This window comes from Prunus dulcis, chromosome 4 (genome assembly GCF_902201215.1).
Source record: "Prunus dulcis chromosome 4, ALMONDv2, whole genome shotgun sequence".
Classification (NCBI taxonomy): Eukaryota; Viridiplantae; Streptophyta; class Magnoliopsida; order Rosales; family Rosaceae; genus Prunus; species Prunus dulcis.
This window is the reverse complement of record NC_047653.1, coordinates 15,659,660-15,672,560: the sequence shown is the minus strand read 5'-3', so window position 1 is coordinate 15,672,560 and position 12,901 is coordinate 15,659,660. Positions and strand designations below refer to the sequence as shown.

Here is a 12,901-nt window from a genome sequence, read left to right as displayed (position 1 = left end):
AACTAAAAAAGAAACAAGGAATCAGTTATATCAATGCCAAATGATATAAATAGCTTCTCCCGATATACCAAATGATATAAATAGCTTCTCCCGTCCGTTGTATTTGCCTTTTCTATTCAATGACAAACGTTGTAAATGACTAAATCATTATTACCCGATTTATGTCATAAGGGCATCATTAGAACAAAAATAATTTTAAAAATAAAAAAATGAAAAGATTACATCCAAATATATTTAAAAATGAATATAATCCTATGTAGTACAAAAGTCAAATGACTTAAATCAAAGTCATCAAATTTGAAGATTAAACCTTACTCCTCAATAAAAATTTGTATCTATATCAACTTTTTATGTTCTAATTTTCATATTATAATTAAAAGGAACTATTTTTGGCTCTTAAAAAATCGTAATGTATTTTTCCCTTATATAATTACAAATGATAAGTGCAAGATGACATTTTTTATTGTTACTAACGATGAAGAATATGAGTCCCATATCGGAAACTTGACTAAATAAAATACAAAATATAATAAATAGTTATACTACTAATAACACCGAGGCCTTTTGTGATAAAATCTCACACCTACTGGGCTTTGTAGGTGGTTAAGTTGGGGACACTATCGGTGTTGCTAGTAGTTGGCCGCTGGCCCGTCTCTTTGAAATTTAACATGGTGTCAGAGTGGGTGGATTGATTGGGCCTGAATTACTGGGCCTTTACTCTTACCCTTTACCCAACATGTGGTGTTCACATATTGGACTTGAATGTTTACCCTTATCCAATACGTGGTGCTCACGTGTTGGGCTTGAATGTTTGACTCCAATATGAACTTGGCTCCACATGTGACCTACTGTGTGGTGGTCCCATGCGAGGGGAAGTATTGAAGAATATGAGTCACACATCGGAAACTTGACTAAATAAAATACAAAATATAATAAATTGTTCTACTACTAATAACACCGAAGTCTTTTATGATAAAACCTCACACTTACTGAACTCTGTAAGTGGTTAAGTTATGGACAATATCGATATTGCTAGTAGTGAGCCGCTGACCCAACTATCTGAAATTTAAAAACTAACAGCTCCCATTGACAAAATCTCATTTATCAATTTTCTTATTTGATCAATATCTCATTCAGCTTACCTTAACATTTTTGTTAATTTTGATCACATGCCACCTACCCCTTTAATTACAGTCCCGAATGCCGACCATGGCTATCCATTCCTGCCATGCCCAAACCTTAATTCCCCAAGTCACTTTGGCATCGCATATAAAATGATTGTTTTGTGATTACATTTCTGCCATGCCCAAACAATTTTACATAATAATTTTCCTAAAAAGGAAATATATAGAATAATATTAATTTTGTTTAAACATGTGTTGGGATAATGGATTGGTGGTCTATCTGTCTCTACTGTAGATATAATGGATTGGAATTTGGAATTTGGAATCACGGAGTGTACCACTTCACATACTAGTCAAAACATGTGTTGGGATATAAAAGATGACAGTTAACTCTTTGAATTTCGAAGTTCTTGTCGAATGTTTTGTCCAATAGGGGGGAGGGTGTTATGTTGACTGGTTGCCTACCAATAATACACAGGCTTCTAGTTTTCTTATTTTCTTATTTTACTTTAGTAAGTTCAACATATGATTTAACACAAGAAGATTCAAAATTGTCAATTATCTTGCTGTGCACACAAAACCACATTCACTGTTGACCTTGAGTCTCCTAATTAATTAAGGAGGTTTATTTCCTTGATTAATTAAGGAATTTATTTTCTTATTTTTATATAGTTGATAAATCATTATATAATTAGGAGATACTTTTCTAATTCTTTACTGTATCTAATTCCTTGTATAGCACATGTAAACTTTTATGTATACCTCCTTATGGAGAAGAATAAAAATAACCTAGAAGAATAAAAATAACCTAATACATTCAAACCATATTCATATTTAAGCATGATATCAGAGCAATCGATCCTCGGTTGTCTCTAAATTCTCATATTAAATTTTCATCAAACACAAACCCTAAATCCTCATATCAAATTTCTTCAAACACAAACCTTAAATCCCCATATCAAATTTCTTCACACCCAAACCCTACATCAAATTCCTCGTATTTACAATTTCAAATTCAGATCTTCATACCCAAATCCTCATATCCTCTTATCACAAAACCCTAAACACAATTCTTTTTTTTTTTTTTTTTTTTTTTTGTTCTCTTATTCTTAAATCCTTCCGCTGCCATGAATATCGTCTCATCTTCCCAAACTGCTGCCTTCACTTCCTCATTCTCAAAAATTGCCACAACAGGTTCCCACGGTTATATTTTGCATAGTTCTTCAAAGAAACATCTAGGTCATTGACACCGGAGCCACTGATCACATGACCTTTGATCATGGACAACTTACCTCTTATACACCGTCTTCTCAATCGGTGGTGTCTAATGCCAATGGTACTCTTTCCCCAGTAATTAGGGAGGGTTCACTCTCTCTCTCTCTCCGACTCTCACTTTAGATTCTGTGTTGATTGTTCCATCCTTAATATAGAATAATATTAATTTTGTTTAAACATGTGTAGGGATAATGGATTGGTGGTCTATCTATCTCTACTGTAGATATAATGGATTGGAATTTGGAATTTGGAATCTCGGAGTGTACCACTTCACATACTAGTCAAAACATGTGTTGGGATATAAAAGATGATAGTGAACTCTTTGAATTTCGAAGTTCTTGTCGAATGTTTTGTCCAATAGGGGGGAGTGTGTTATGTTGACTTGTTGCCTACCAATAATACACAGGCTTCTAGTTTTCTTATTTTTCTTATTTTACTTTAGTAAGTCCAACATATGATTTAACACAAGAAGATTCAAAATTGTCAATTATCTTGCTGTGCACACAAAACCACATTCACTGTTGACCCTGAGTCTCCTAATTAATTAAGGAGATTTACTTCCTTGATTAATTAAGGGATTTATTTTCTTATTTTTATATAGTTGATAAATCATTATATACTTAGGAGATACTTTCCTAATTCTTTACTGTATCTAATTCCTTGTATAGCACATGTAAACTCTTATGTATACCTCCTTATGGAGAAGAATAAAAATAACCTAATACATTCAAACCATATTCATATTTAAGCATGATATCAGAGCAATCGATCCTCGGTTGTCTCTAAATTCTCATATTAAATTTTCTTCAAACACAAACCTTAAATTCCCATATCAAATTCCTCGTATTTACAATTTCAAATTCAGATCTTCATACCCAAATCCTCATATCCTCCTATCACAAAACCCTAAACACAAATTTTTTTTTTTTTTTTTTGGTTCTCTTATTCTTAAATCCTTCCGCTGCCATGAATATCGTCTCATCTTCCCAAACTGCTGCATTCACTTCCTCATCCTCAAAAATTGCGACAACAGGTTCCCAGGTTATATTTTGCATAGTTCTTCAAAGAAACATCTAGGTCATTGACACCGGAGCCACTGATCACATGACCTTTGATCCTGGACAACTTACCTCTCATACACCATCTTCTCAATCGGTGGTGTCTAATGCCAATGGTACTCCTTCCCTAGTAATTAGGGAGGGTTCACTCACTCTCTCTCTCTCTCTCTCTCTCTCTCTCTCTCCGACTCTCACTTTGGATTCTGTGTTGATTGTTCCATCATTCCATCATAATCTTTTGTCTATTGCCCAAAATACAATGGCTTTGAATTGTACTGTAACCTTTTGGCCTACTCATTGTGTTTTTCAGGACATCCTCAGCAGCAAGACGATTGGTTGTGGTACTAAGAGGGGCAAACTCTACTATCTGGACTTGGCCTCTGACGGTGAAGCTAGCCTCAGTCAAGCTTACAAAATTGGGGGTATGAATGTTGACAAGCAAACTTCCGAAGTATGGTTATGGCATCGACGTCTTGGACATGCGTCGTTTGGATGTTTAGAGAAGCTATTTCCTTCCTTATTTTCCCAGTTAGATATCTCCAGTTTTACGTGTGACATCTGTGAACTAGCCAAGAGCCATCGTGTTCCTTTTCCCTTAAGTTCCTTTTTCTCTTGTTCATTCTGATGTTTGGGGCCCGGCTAAAATTACCACTCTTGGGGGCGCTAGATCGTTTGTCACGTTTATCGATGATTTCACACTTATGACCTGGGTTTCTCTTCTCCAAACAAAAGGGGAAGTCAATTCCAAATTTCAACAATTCTATCAAATGGTAGAGACATAATTTCATACCAGAATTCAGGTTCTTTGGTCTGACAATGGCGGAGAATTTCTCAACCATGATCTTAATCAGTTTCTTACAAGATCATAGCATCATACATCAACGCTCATGCCCTTACACTCCCCAACATAATGGTGTGGCTGAATGAAAGAATAGACACTTATTGGAAGTGGTTCGTGCCTCTCTCTTCGGTGCCAATATGCCTCAGTCCTTTTGGGGAGAAGCCATCCTCTCTGTAGCATACCTTATCAATCGGATTCCCTTCAGTATCCTCAATTTCCAAACCCCCATTCAAACACTCTACCACTATCTCCAAATACCTCATACTAAAAACCTGGAACCCCGGATCTTTGGCTATGTGGTCTTCGTTCACTTACATAATCACCAACGCAGCTAATTGGATCCCCGCGCCAAAAAATGTGTTTTCATCGGCTATGCACCTCATCAGAAAGGGTACTGATGTTATCATCCTCCGAGTCAGAAAGTCTATACTTCTATGGATGTTGTGTTCTGGGAATCCGACATATTTTTCAGCCATCCAGGAGGAGGATCAAAATGCCAAGACTTCTCCAATTTCTGAATTTTTTCCTGCATAAACATCCCAGACTGAAAACGACCGGTCGCCCAGCAAGAATTCTACTCTGTGCAAAAGCGACCAGTCGCAAGTGGAAAGCGACCGGTCGCCCCCCGAAAATTCGACTCTGTGCAAAAACGACCGGTCGCCAGAGGACAGAGACCGATCGTCTCCCTGCTGTCAAACTCAGGAGGAGATCATCATTGAGGAGTTTTTGCCCACACAGGAAAATTCTTCAGCTCCAGTACCACACCAATCACCTGCTGAGGACGTCATTCAGGTAACATTTTCTCCTGAAACTAATAACATTAATGAAATATCCCGTGATGATTTAATTTCAGAAGGCACAGAGCCTGCATATCAGCTTCCAAAATGAAAGAACCGTGGAAAACCTCCAGTTCACTACAAAGCAGATCTTGATGCAAAAGGGAAATATCTCATCAACAATTATGTATCCATCAGCAGACTATTAGAGTCACGGGTACACTTTGTGAAGCAGTTGGCCGACATTTAGTCGTGTCCTATAAAATCAATAAACACGGTGTTTCAATAAAATATTAAAATTTTAATAATTTAATTGAGTGGTCAAATGATATCGAATTTAAGTGATTTTTTGTAAAATTAATCTTCGAATGAATATCTAAAAAATAAATGATTTGCATTGATGAAATACAATATGGTGGGCTCCACAAGACAGATTATAATGGATTGGTCAATCTCTCTCTATCATCAGTCCACATATTTCCTGGAACCAACCATTTTCTGTGTCACTATGCAGCCATCTATAGCTATCTCCGTCATGTGAGTCTTGGGCACCACGTTTGCCTACGTTCCAGGAAAAATCCACATTGACATTTGACTCTCCATTCTCTGACTACACTCCCTGAGTCGTCCACAAACTAATCTCTCTCTCTCTCTCTCTCTCTCTCTCTCTCCTCTATATAACAAACAAAATCCTGCATTTCAATACAAAACTCAGACCATTCCAACAAAAACCCCATTTACCAGAATTTCAGAGAGCCCCAACAAAAAGCTCCACAAATTATGGAGCTTTTTGATTCTTCAAAGCACGGTACTCTCTCAGCCTTCTTCTCACACTACTCATCATCATTCATTACGTATCCAGGTACCGATTTTCTTCTCAAACCGGTTTTCATACGTGGGTTTTCTGGCTCATTACACCTAGTTTTGTTATTTGTGTTGCTCGTCTCTTGGGTGTGGAAGAAATTCAAGGTGGGTGATGGAGAGGGTCCAAAACAGAGGTTTGCGAGTATTCAAAGTTGGTATTATAAGCTAACTTTACTCTGTTGTCTTGGTGTTTCTGGGCTCAGTCTTGTTTTTTGTTTATTGAACTACTTCTATTGGCATAGAAATGATTGGTCTGAGGAAAAGCTAGTGACCCTTTTTGATTTAGCCATTAGAACACTTGCTTGGGGTGCTCTTTGTATCTACTTGCATACCCAGTTCTCTAATTCTTCTGAATCAAAGTTCCCAAATTTATTGAGAGTTTGGTGGGGTTCCTACTTTTCTATCTCTTGCTATTCCCTTGTGATAGATATTCTTCTTTACAAGGAACATGTTTCCTTGCCCGTTCAATCTTTTGTTTTTGATGTTGTCTGCGTCATCTCGGGTTTGTTCTTTATATATGTGGGGTTTTTTGGGAAGAAAGAGGGCAGAAATACCGTTCTTGAGGAACCCCTTTTGAATGGTAATGGTAATGCAGAGTCAAATAATTCCAAAGGGGGTACACCTGTTACCCCTTATTCAAATGCTGGAATTTTCAGCATCCTTACTTTTTCTTGGATGGGTCCTCTAATTGCGGTTGGCAATAAGAAGACATTAGACCTTGAGGATGTTCCTGAACTATACAAGGGTGATAGTGTAGTTGGGTCCTTTCCAAATTTTAGAAATAAACTTGAGGCGGAGTGTGGTGCGGATGGCAGAGTTACCACATTTCATCTGGTGAAGGCATTGATATTCTCGGCCTGGAAAGAGGTTGGCTGGACAGGGTTATATGCTATATTTTACACATTGGCATCTTATGTCGGTCCATATCTAATTGACACGTTTGTTCAATACCTCTATGGGCGGAGAAAATTCAAAAACGAAGGCTATGCTTTGGTTTCTGCATTTATGATTGCGAAGCTGGTGGAGTGCCTCTGTCAAAGGCACTGGTTCTTTAAGGCACAACAGGTAGGAGTAAGAATCCGAGCGGTACTTGTTACAGCGATCTATAATAAGGGTTTGACCCTCTCATGCCAGTCCAAGCAGGGCCACACTAGCGGTGAGATTATCAATTTTATGACTGTTGATGCTGAGAGGGTTGGTGACTTCTCTTGGTACATGCATGATCCATGGATGGTCATTCTACAAGTTGCCTTGGCCCTAGTGATTTTGTACATAAATCTTGGTCTTGCAGCCATTGCAACTTTAGTTGCAACAATAATTGTTATGTTGGCAAATGTTCCTTTGGGGTCCTTGCAGGAGAAGTTTCAGGAAAAGTTAATGGAGTCGAAAGATAAAAGGATGAAGGCAACATCTGAGGTCTTGAGGAACATGAGGATTCTCAAGCTTCAAGCATGGGAGATGAAGTTTTTGTCTAAAATTAATGAGCTCAGGAAGACTGAGGCGGGATGGTTACGAAAGTTTGTTTACACGTCTGCCATGACCTCATTTGTTTTCTGGGGTGCCCCCACATTTGTGTCAGTGGTCACGTTCGTTGTTTGCATGCTTTTGGGGATCCCACTTGAGTCGGGGAAGATCTTATCTGCACTTGCAACATTCAGGATTCTTCAAGAGCCTATCTACAGTCTTCCAGACACAATTTCAATGATAGCACAAACTAAGGTATCCCTTGATAGAATTGCATCATTCCTTAGTCTTGATGACTTGCCTCCTGACGTTATAGAGAACCTTCCAAGAGGTAGTTCTGATACAGCAATTGAGATAGTCGATGGGAATTTCTCTTGGGATTTATCATCCCCTAGTCCAACATTGAAGGATCTAAATTTCAAAGTGAGCCAAGGTATGAGGGTTGCTGTTTGTGGTACTGTTGGCTCAGGCAAGTCTAGCTTACTTTCTTGTATTCTGGGAGAAGTTCCGAAGATATCGGGGACTCTTAAAATGTGTGGGACAAAGGCCTATGTTTCTCAGTCACCGTGGATACAGAGTGGCAAGATAGAGGAAAACATATTGTTTGGTCAAGAGATGGACAGAGAAAGATATGAGAGGGTGCTGGAAGCATGTTCATTAAAGAAGGACCTGGAAATTCTATCGTTTGGTGATCAGACAATTATAGGGGAGAGGGGAATCAATTTAAGTGGTGGGCAGAAGCAAAGAATACAAATTGCACGTGCTCTGTATCAAGACGCTGATATTTATCTGTTTGATGATCCTTTTAGCGCTGTTGATGCTCATACAGGATCACACCTTTTTAAGGTATTTCATTTCCCTCTTGTAGTGTGATTACATCTAGTTTAAATTGAGTATCCAAAATTATTTACATCATAGAATTATTGGCATATGCATCCGTAAAATTGACACTTCATTATTAATTTGTTTGCTTGATAATTGCACTACAGGAATGCTTGCTGGGTCTCTTGGGTTCAAAAACAGTAATCTTTGTTACTCATCAAGTGGAGTTCTTACCTGATGCTGACCTCATCTTGGTAAAAAATCCAGAGCTTTTCTTAGAATTTTAATCTATAAGATATGTTATTATCTAGTTAGTATCTGTCTGCTTAAACTTTTTTGTTTGTCATTAGGTCATGAAAGACGGAAGGATTACTCAAGCAGGAAAGTTCAATGACATTCTTAATTCAGGAACTGATTTTATGGAACTTGTGGGAGCACACGCGGAAGCTTTGTCCGTGCTTAATTCTGCAGAGGTGGAGCCAGTTGAAAAAATAAGCGTTAGCAAAGAAGATGGAGAATTTGCTAGTACTAGTGGGGTTGTCCAAAACGTAGAAGACACTGATGTTCAAAATTCTAAAACAGATGATTTACCAAAAGGGCAGCTTGTTCAAGAAGAAGAGAGAGAGAAAGGTAGAGTTGGGTTGTCAGTCTACTGGAAGTACATAACCACAGCATACGGAGGTGCTCTTGTTCCGTTTATCTTGCTTGCACAGGTTCTCTTTCAGGTCCTTCAAATTGGAAGCAATTACTGGATGGCTTGGGCAACTCCTGTTTCAGAGGATGTGAAACCTGCTGTTGAAACCTCTACACTTCTAACTGTTTATGTTGCTTTGGCCGTTGGAAGTTCTTTTTGTATCCTCTTCAGATCCATGTTTCTTGCAACAGCTGGGTACAGGACAGCGACTCTACTCTTTAGTAAAATGCATTCATGCGTTTTCCGTGCTCCCATGTCTTTCTTTGATGCCACTCCAAGTGGACGAATCCTAAACAGAGTAAGCAAAATATATTTCTAATATAGTGCCTTATTGGGATATTCAAAGAGAATTAGATGCTTTAAACAGCTACCACTCCCTCTGCTGCTGTACTGAATGCAGTAATCTCATCAATGTAGCTAATTGATTTCTTGCAGGCTTCTACAGACCAAAATGTAGTGGACTTGAACATGCCGGGTCAAATTGGGGCCCTTGCCAACTCATTGATCCAGCTTCTGGGAATTATTGCAGTGATGTCGCAAGTTGCATGGCAGGTTTTCATCATTTTTATCCCTGTGATTGCAATCTGTATCTGGTTACAGGTAACGCTTCTTTGTCCTACTGCTTCTATCTTATATGTTGTATCAATACATGAATTTCCACATGAAATCTAACATGGAAATGTTAATGTCCCTTTAGTGTTAATTCTTTGTTGATCATGCACTGTTGATGCTCATTATTCATTCCTATACATGCCCTACCTTCTATTTGATGTGGAACTGAGGAACTTGGCTTCCTTATTGACACAAAAGTTCACTAAGTTGATATATTAACATTTTCTTCAACCTTTTTCTGCTACAGTTCTTAGAAACTTCTAAATTGACACAACATGGAACATTATTGACAATATGAATCCATATAACAAACCTAACTCCTATTACAGCCAGCAATCTATATGAACTATGTTAAATGTGAAGAAAGATGCTCAAAATTTTTATATTCATGCAGCAATACTACATATCTTCAGCACGAGAACTAGCACGGTTGGTTGGAGTATGCAAAGCTCCAGTTATACAACACTTTGCTGAAACAATTTCAGGGTCGACAACTATTAGGAGCTTCGATCAAGAATCAAGATTTAGGGATACAAACATGAAACTGATGGATGGTTATGGTCGGCCTAATTTTCATACTGCGGCTGCAATGGAATGGCTATGTTTTCGCTTGGATATGTTGTCATCTATCACTTTTGGATTCTGTTTGGTTTTCTTGATCTCTATTCCAGCAGGGGTGATTGATCCAGGCAAGTGGCATTCATTTAGTGTGTTACTAATTATTCTTTTGAAAGCAAATGGTAAAGCGAATCTGTGAATTCTCTCTTTTCTTATTTGTTTTTGGTATTTTACTCTGAAGGTGTTGCGGGCTTAGCTGTCACATATGGACTTAATCTAAACATGTTACAGGCGTGGGTTATATGGAATCTTTGCAATGTGGAGAACAGAATTATATCAGTGGAGAGATTACTACAGTACACTACCATTCCCAGTGAGCCTCCTCTTGTAATAGAATCCAATCAGCCAGATCGTTCTTGGCCATTACGTGGAAAAGTTGACATACATGGTCTTCAGGTACTTGCTGTTCTGGTTAATTTCTTTCATAACATATGGGGTCATTCATGTGTGACTCGAATTTCATGTTTATATAGGTCCGGTATGCCCCGCACATGCCGCTTGTGTTGCGAGGTATCACATGTAGCTTTCCTGGAGGAATGAAAACTGGGATTGTGGGTAGAACTGGCAGTGGCAAATCGACTCTCATACAGACCCTTTTCCGAATTGTGGATCCTGCTTCTGGCCAGATTTTGATAGATGGTATTGATATATCTTCAATTGGACTGCATGATCTAAGGTCTAGGCTGAGCATTATCCCTCAGGACCCAACCATGTTTGAAGGGACTGTAAGAAGCAATCTGGACCCACTTGAAGAGTACACAGATGAGCAAATTTGGGAGGTTGGTTGGTTTTACACTGATGAAAGGAAGCTTCTTCCTACTAAATGCTCTTCATTTATAGATTTGTAGTGCTAAATTCGTGGGAATATTTAAAACATCTTTTGATTTTTTCAGGCCCTGGATAAGTGTCAACTTGGAGATGAAGTTAGGAGAAAGGAAGGAAAGCTGGATTCTACAGGTTTGTTCTATGGCTACTCTAAGATACAGTTTATGTCATGGAAATTCTTTTGTTTATGTTTATATGGTTGCTGCAGTTAGTGAGAATGGAGAGAACTGGAGTATGGGTCAGAGGCAGTTGGTCTGCCTTGGCCGTGTGCTGCTCAAGAAAAGTAAGGTCTTGGTGCTTGACGAAGCTACCGCGTCGGTCGATACAGCTACAGATAATCTCATCCAGCAGACCCTTCGCCAACACTTTACTGACTGTACCGTCATCACCATTGCACATCGTATAACTTCTGTTCTTGATAGTGACATGGTTCTGGTTCTGAGTCATGGTTAGTGTTGCCAAATGAATGCATTCAACTTCCTCTAGTTACCGCTGAAGCTCAAATTCTTATTCATTTTTTAATGTATCTTTGTTCTTGTTGTAGGGCTCATTGAGGAATATGATTCTCCTGCAACATTGCTAGAGAACAAGTCGTCATCGTTTGCTCAGCTTGTGGCAGAGTACACTATGAGGTCGAATTCCAGTTTTGAGTAGTTTGACTGACAATGAAATTCCAAATCTTCTTTATGAACTACTCAACTGGTTAGCTGTTTTGATAATGACGAAACATAAGCGGTGAGGTGCAAAGTGATAGAAGTTTAAGCTTGCAGTGTATTTTAGTTTATGCTATATTCTGCTGCAAATATTGTATGGTTAAGTACATTCCCTGTAGGTTAATATATAATGCCATATTGCATGCAATTATGCAAAGAGCAATCACATCTATTCATACTTGCAAGAAAATGATCGAGGGCGTGATATTAACTTAGCTCTCACAACATCAACCCATCTTACTCAATGCCCGCAGCGATAACAAGTTATAAGAATCAGAAATGGAAATGTTTATTGCCTCTTCCAATAAACCATCTCTTGCATAAGACACAACGCTTGGAGAAAACCCATCCTTACGCAAACTCTGAAACAAAGAAGTTGCAGAAGAAACCCTGCCCACTTTTGTTAGAATACTAAACCGCTCAAAATTGAATCACAATCTTCACGTTTCTTAAACCACTCAAACACATCTATTGCCAAGTCGAATTTCTTGTGAAATCCTAAAGCTTTAAGAGCATCTCCAAGGGAGATGTCAAATACCAAACATCAAATTTAAATTTGATGGCTGATGTGGCAATTTGATATTTAAACAGTTTTACACTCCACCCGATATGTCAAATAAATAATTATTGTAACAGTCAAATCATTAAAGATAATGAAGAAAAAAAATAAAAAAAAGTAAAATTATAAATGAAAGTAACAGCCAGTTGTCTTTAAAAATAATAAAATATTCATTTGACATCTTGTTTTTGGGATGTCAAAAATAACAGCTGAACCTCCAACCTTCATTCCACATCAGCTTTGACAATTCAGTTAGGGTGATGTGAGATGTTATTTCTAGCCGTTAAATGTCCATGTGGCACTTTTGACATATCGATTAGAGATGCTCTAACAATACCCAGGACGTCCAGAGATAGAGAGTCCAACCTAGAACCTCCATGCAATTCAACTAAACCCAGAAGCTGCTCATCTAGTTTAGAAGAATCAAATTGTGGGTCGAGAAAGGAATGGAGGATATGCTGACCTTGATAGGAGAGGCGGTGGTGGGACCAAGGCTTGCCACAACTGGAGTCACGTGTTAGGACCCAATCCCATTTGGGCCTAATACTCTTTGTAGCTGTTTGGGCCTAAATTTGGCACACCCAGTCCAAATATTAAAAGCCCATGCCAAAATTACACACTGAGCCCAACACTGGAAGCCCAGAATAATGAAGTAA

General features: G+C 38.4%; 1 protein-coding gene across 1 annotated transcript; it reads left to right on the top strand.

Moving 5' to 3' along the window:
- The first annotated feature begins 5,756 nt into the window (after positions 1 to 5,756).
- On the top strand, positions 5,757 to 11,849 carry LOC117625948 (ABC transporter C family member 3-like). The gene is made up of 10 exons (XM_034357549.1): positions 5,757 to 8,248; positions 8,392 to 8,478; positions 8,575 to 9,216; positions 9,354 to 9,518; positions 9,925 to 10,219; positions 10,330 to 10,544; positions 10,622 to 10,927; positions 11,042 to 11,105; positions 11,182 to 11,421; positions 11,518 to 11,849. Exons 1-10 carry the CDS (start codon positions 5,855 to 5,857, stop codon positions 11,625 to 11,627), a joined length of 4,518 nt encoding a protein of 1,505 aa, XP_034213440.1. The 5' UTR covers positions 5,757 to 5,854; the 3' UTR covers positions 11,628 to 11,849.
- Positions 11,850 to 12,901: the final 1,052 nt, after the last annotated feature.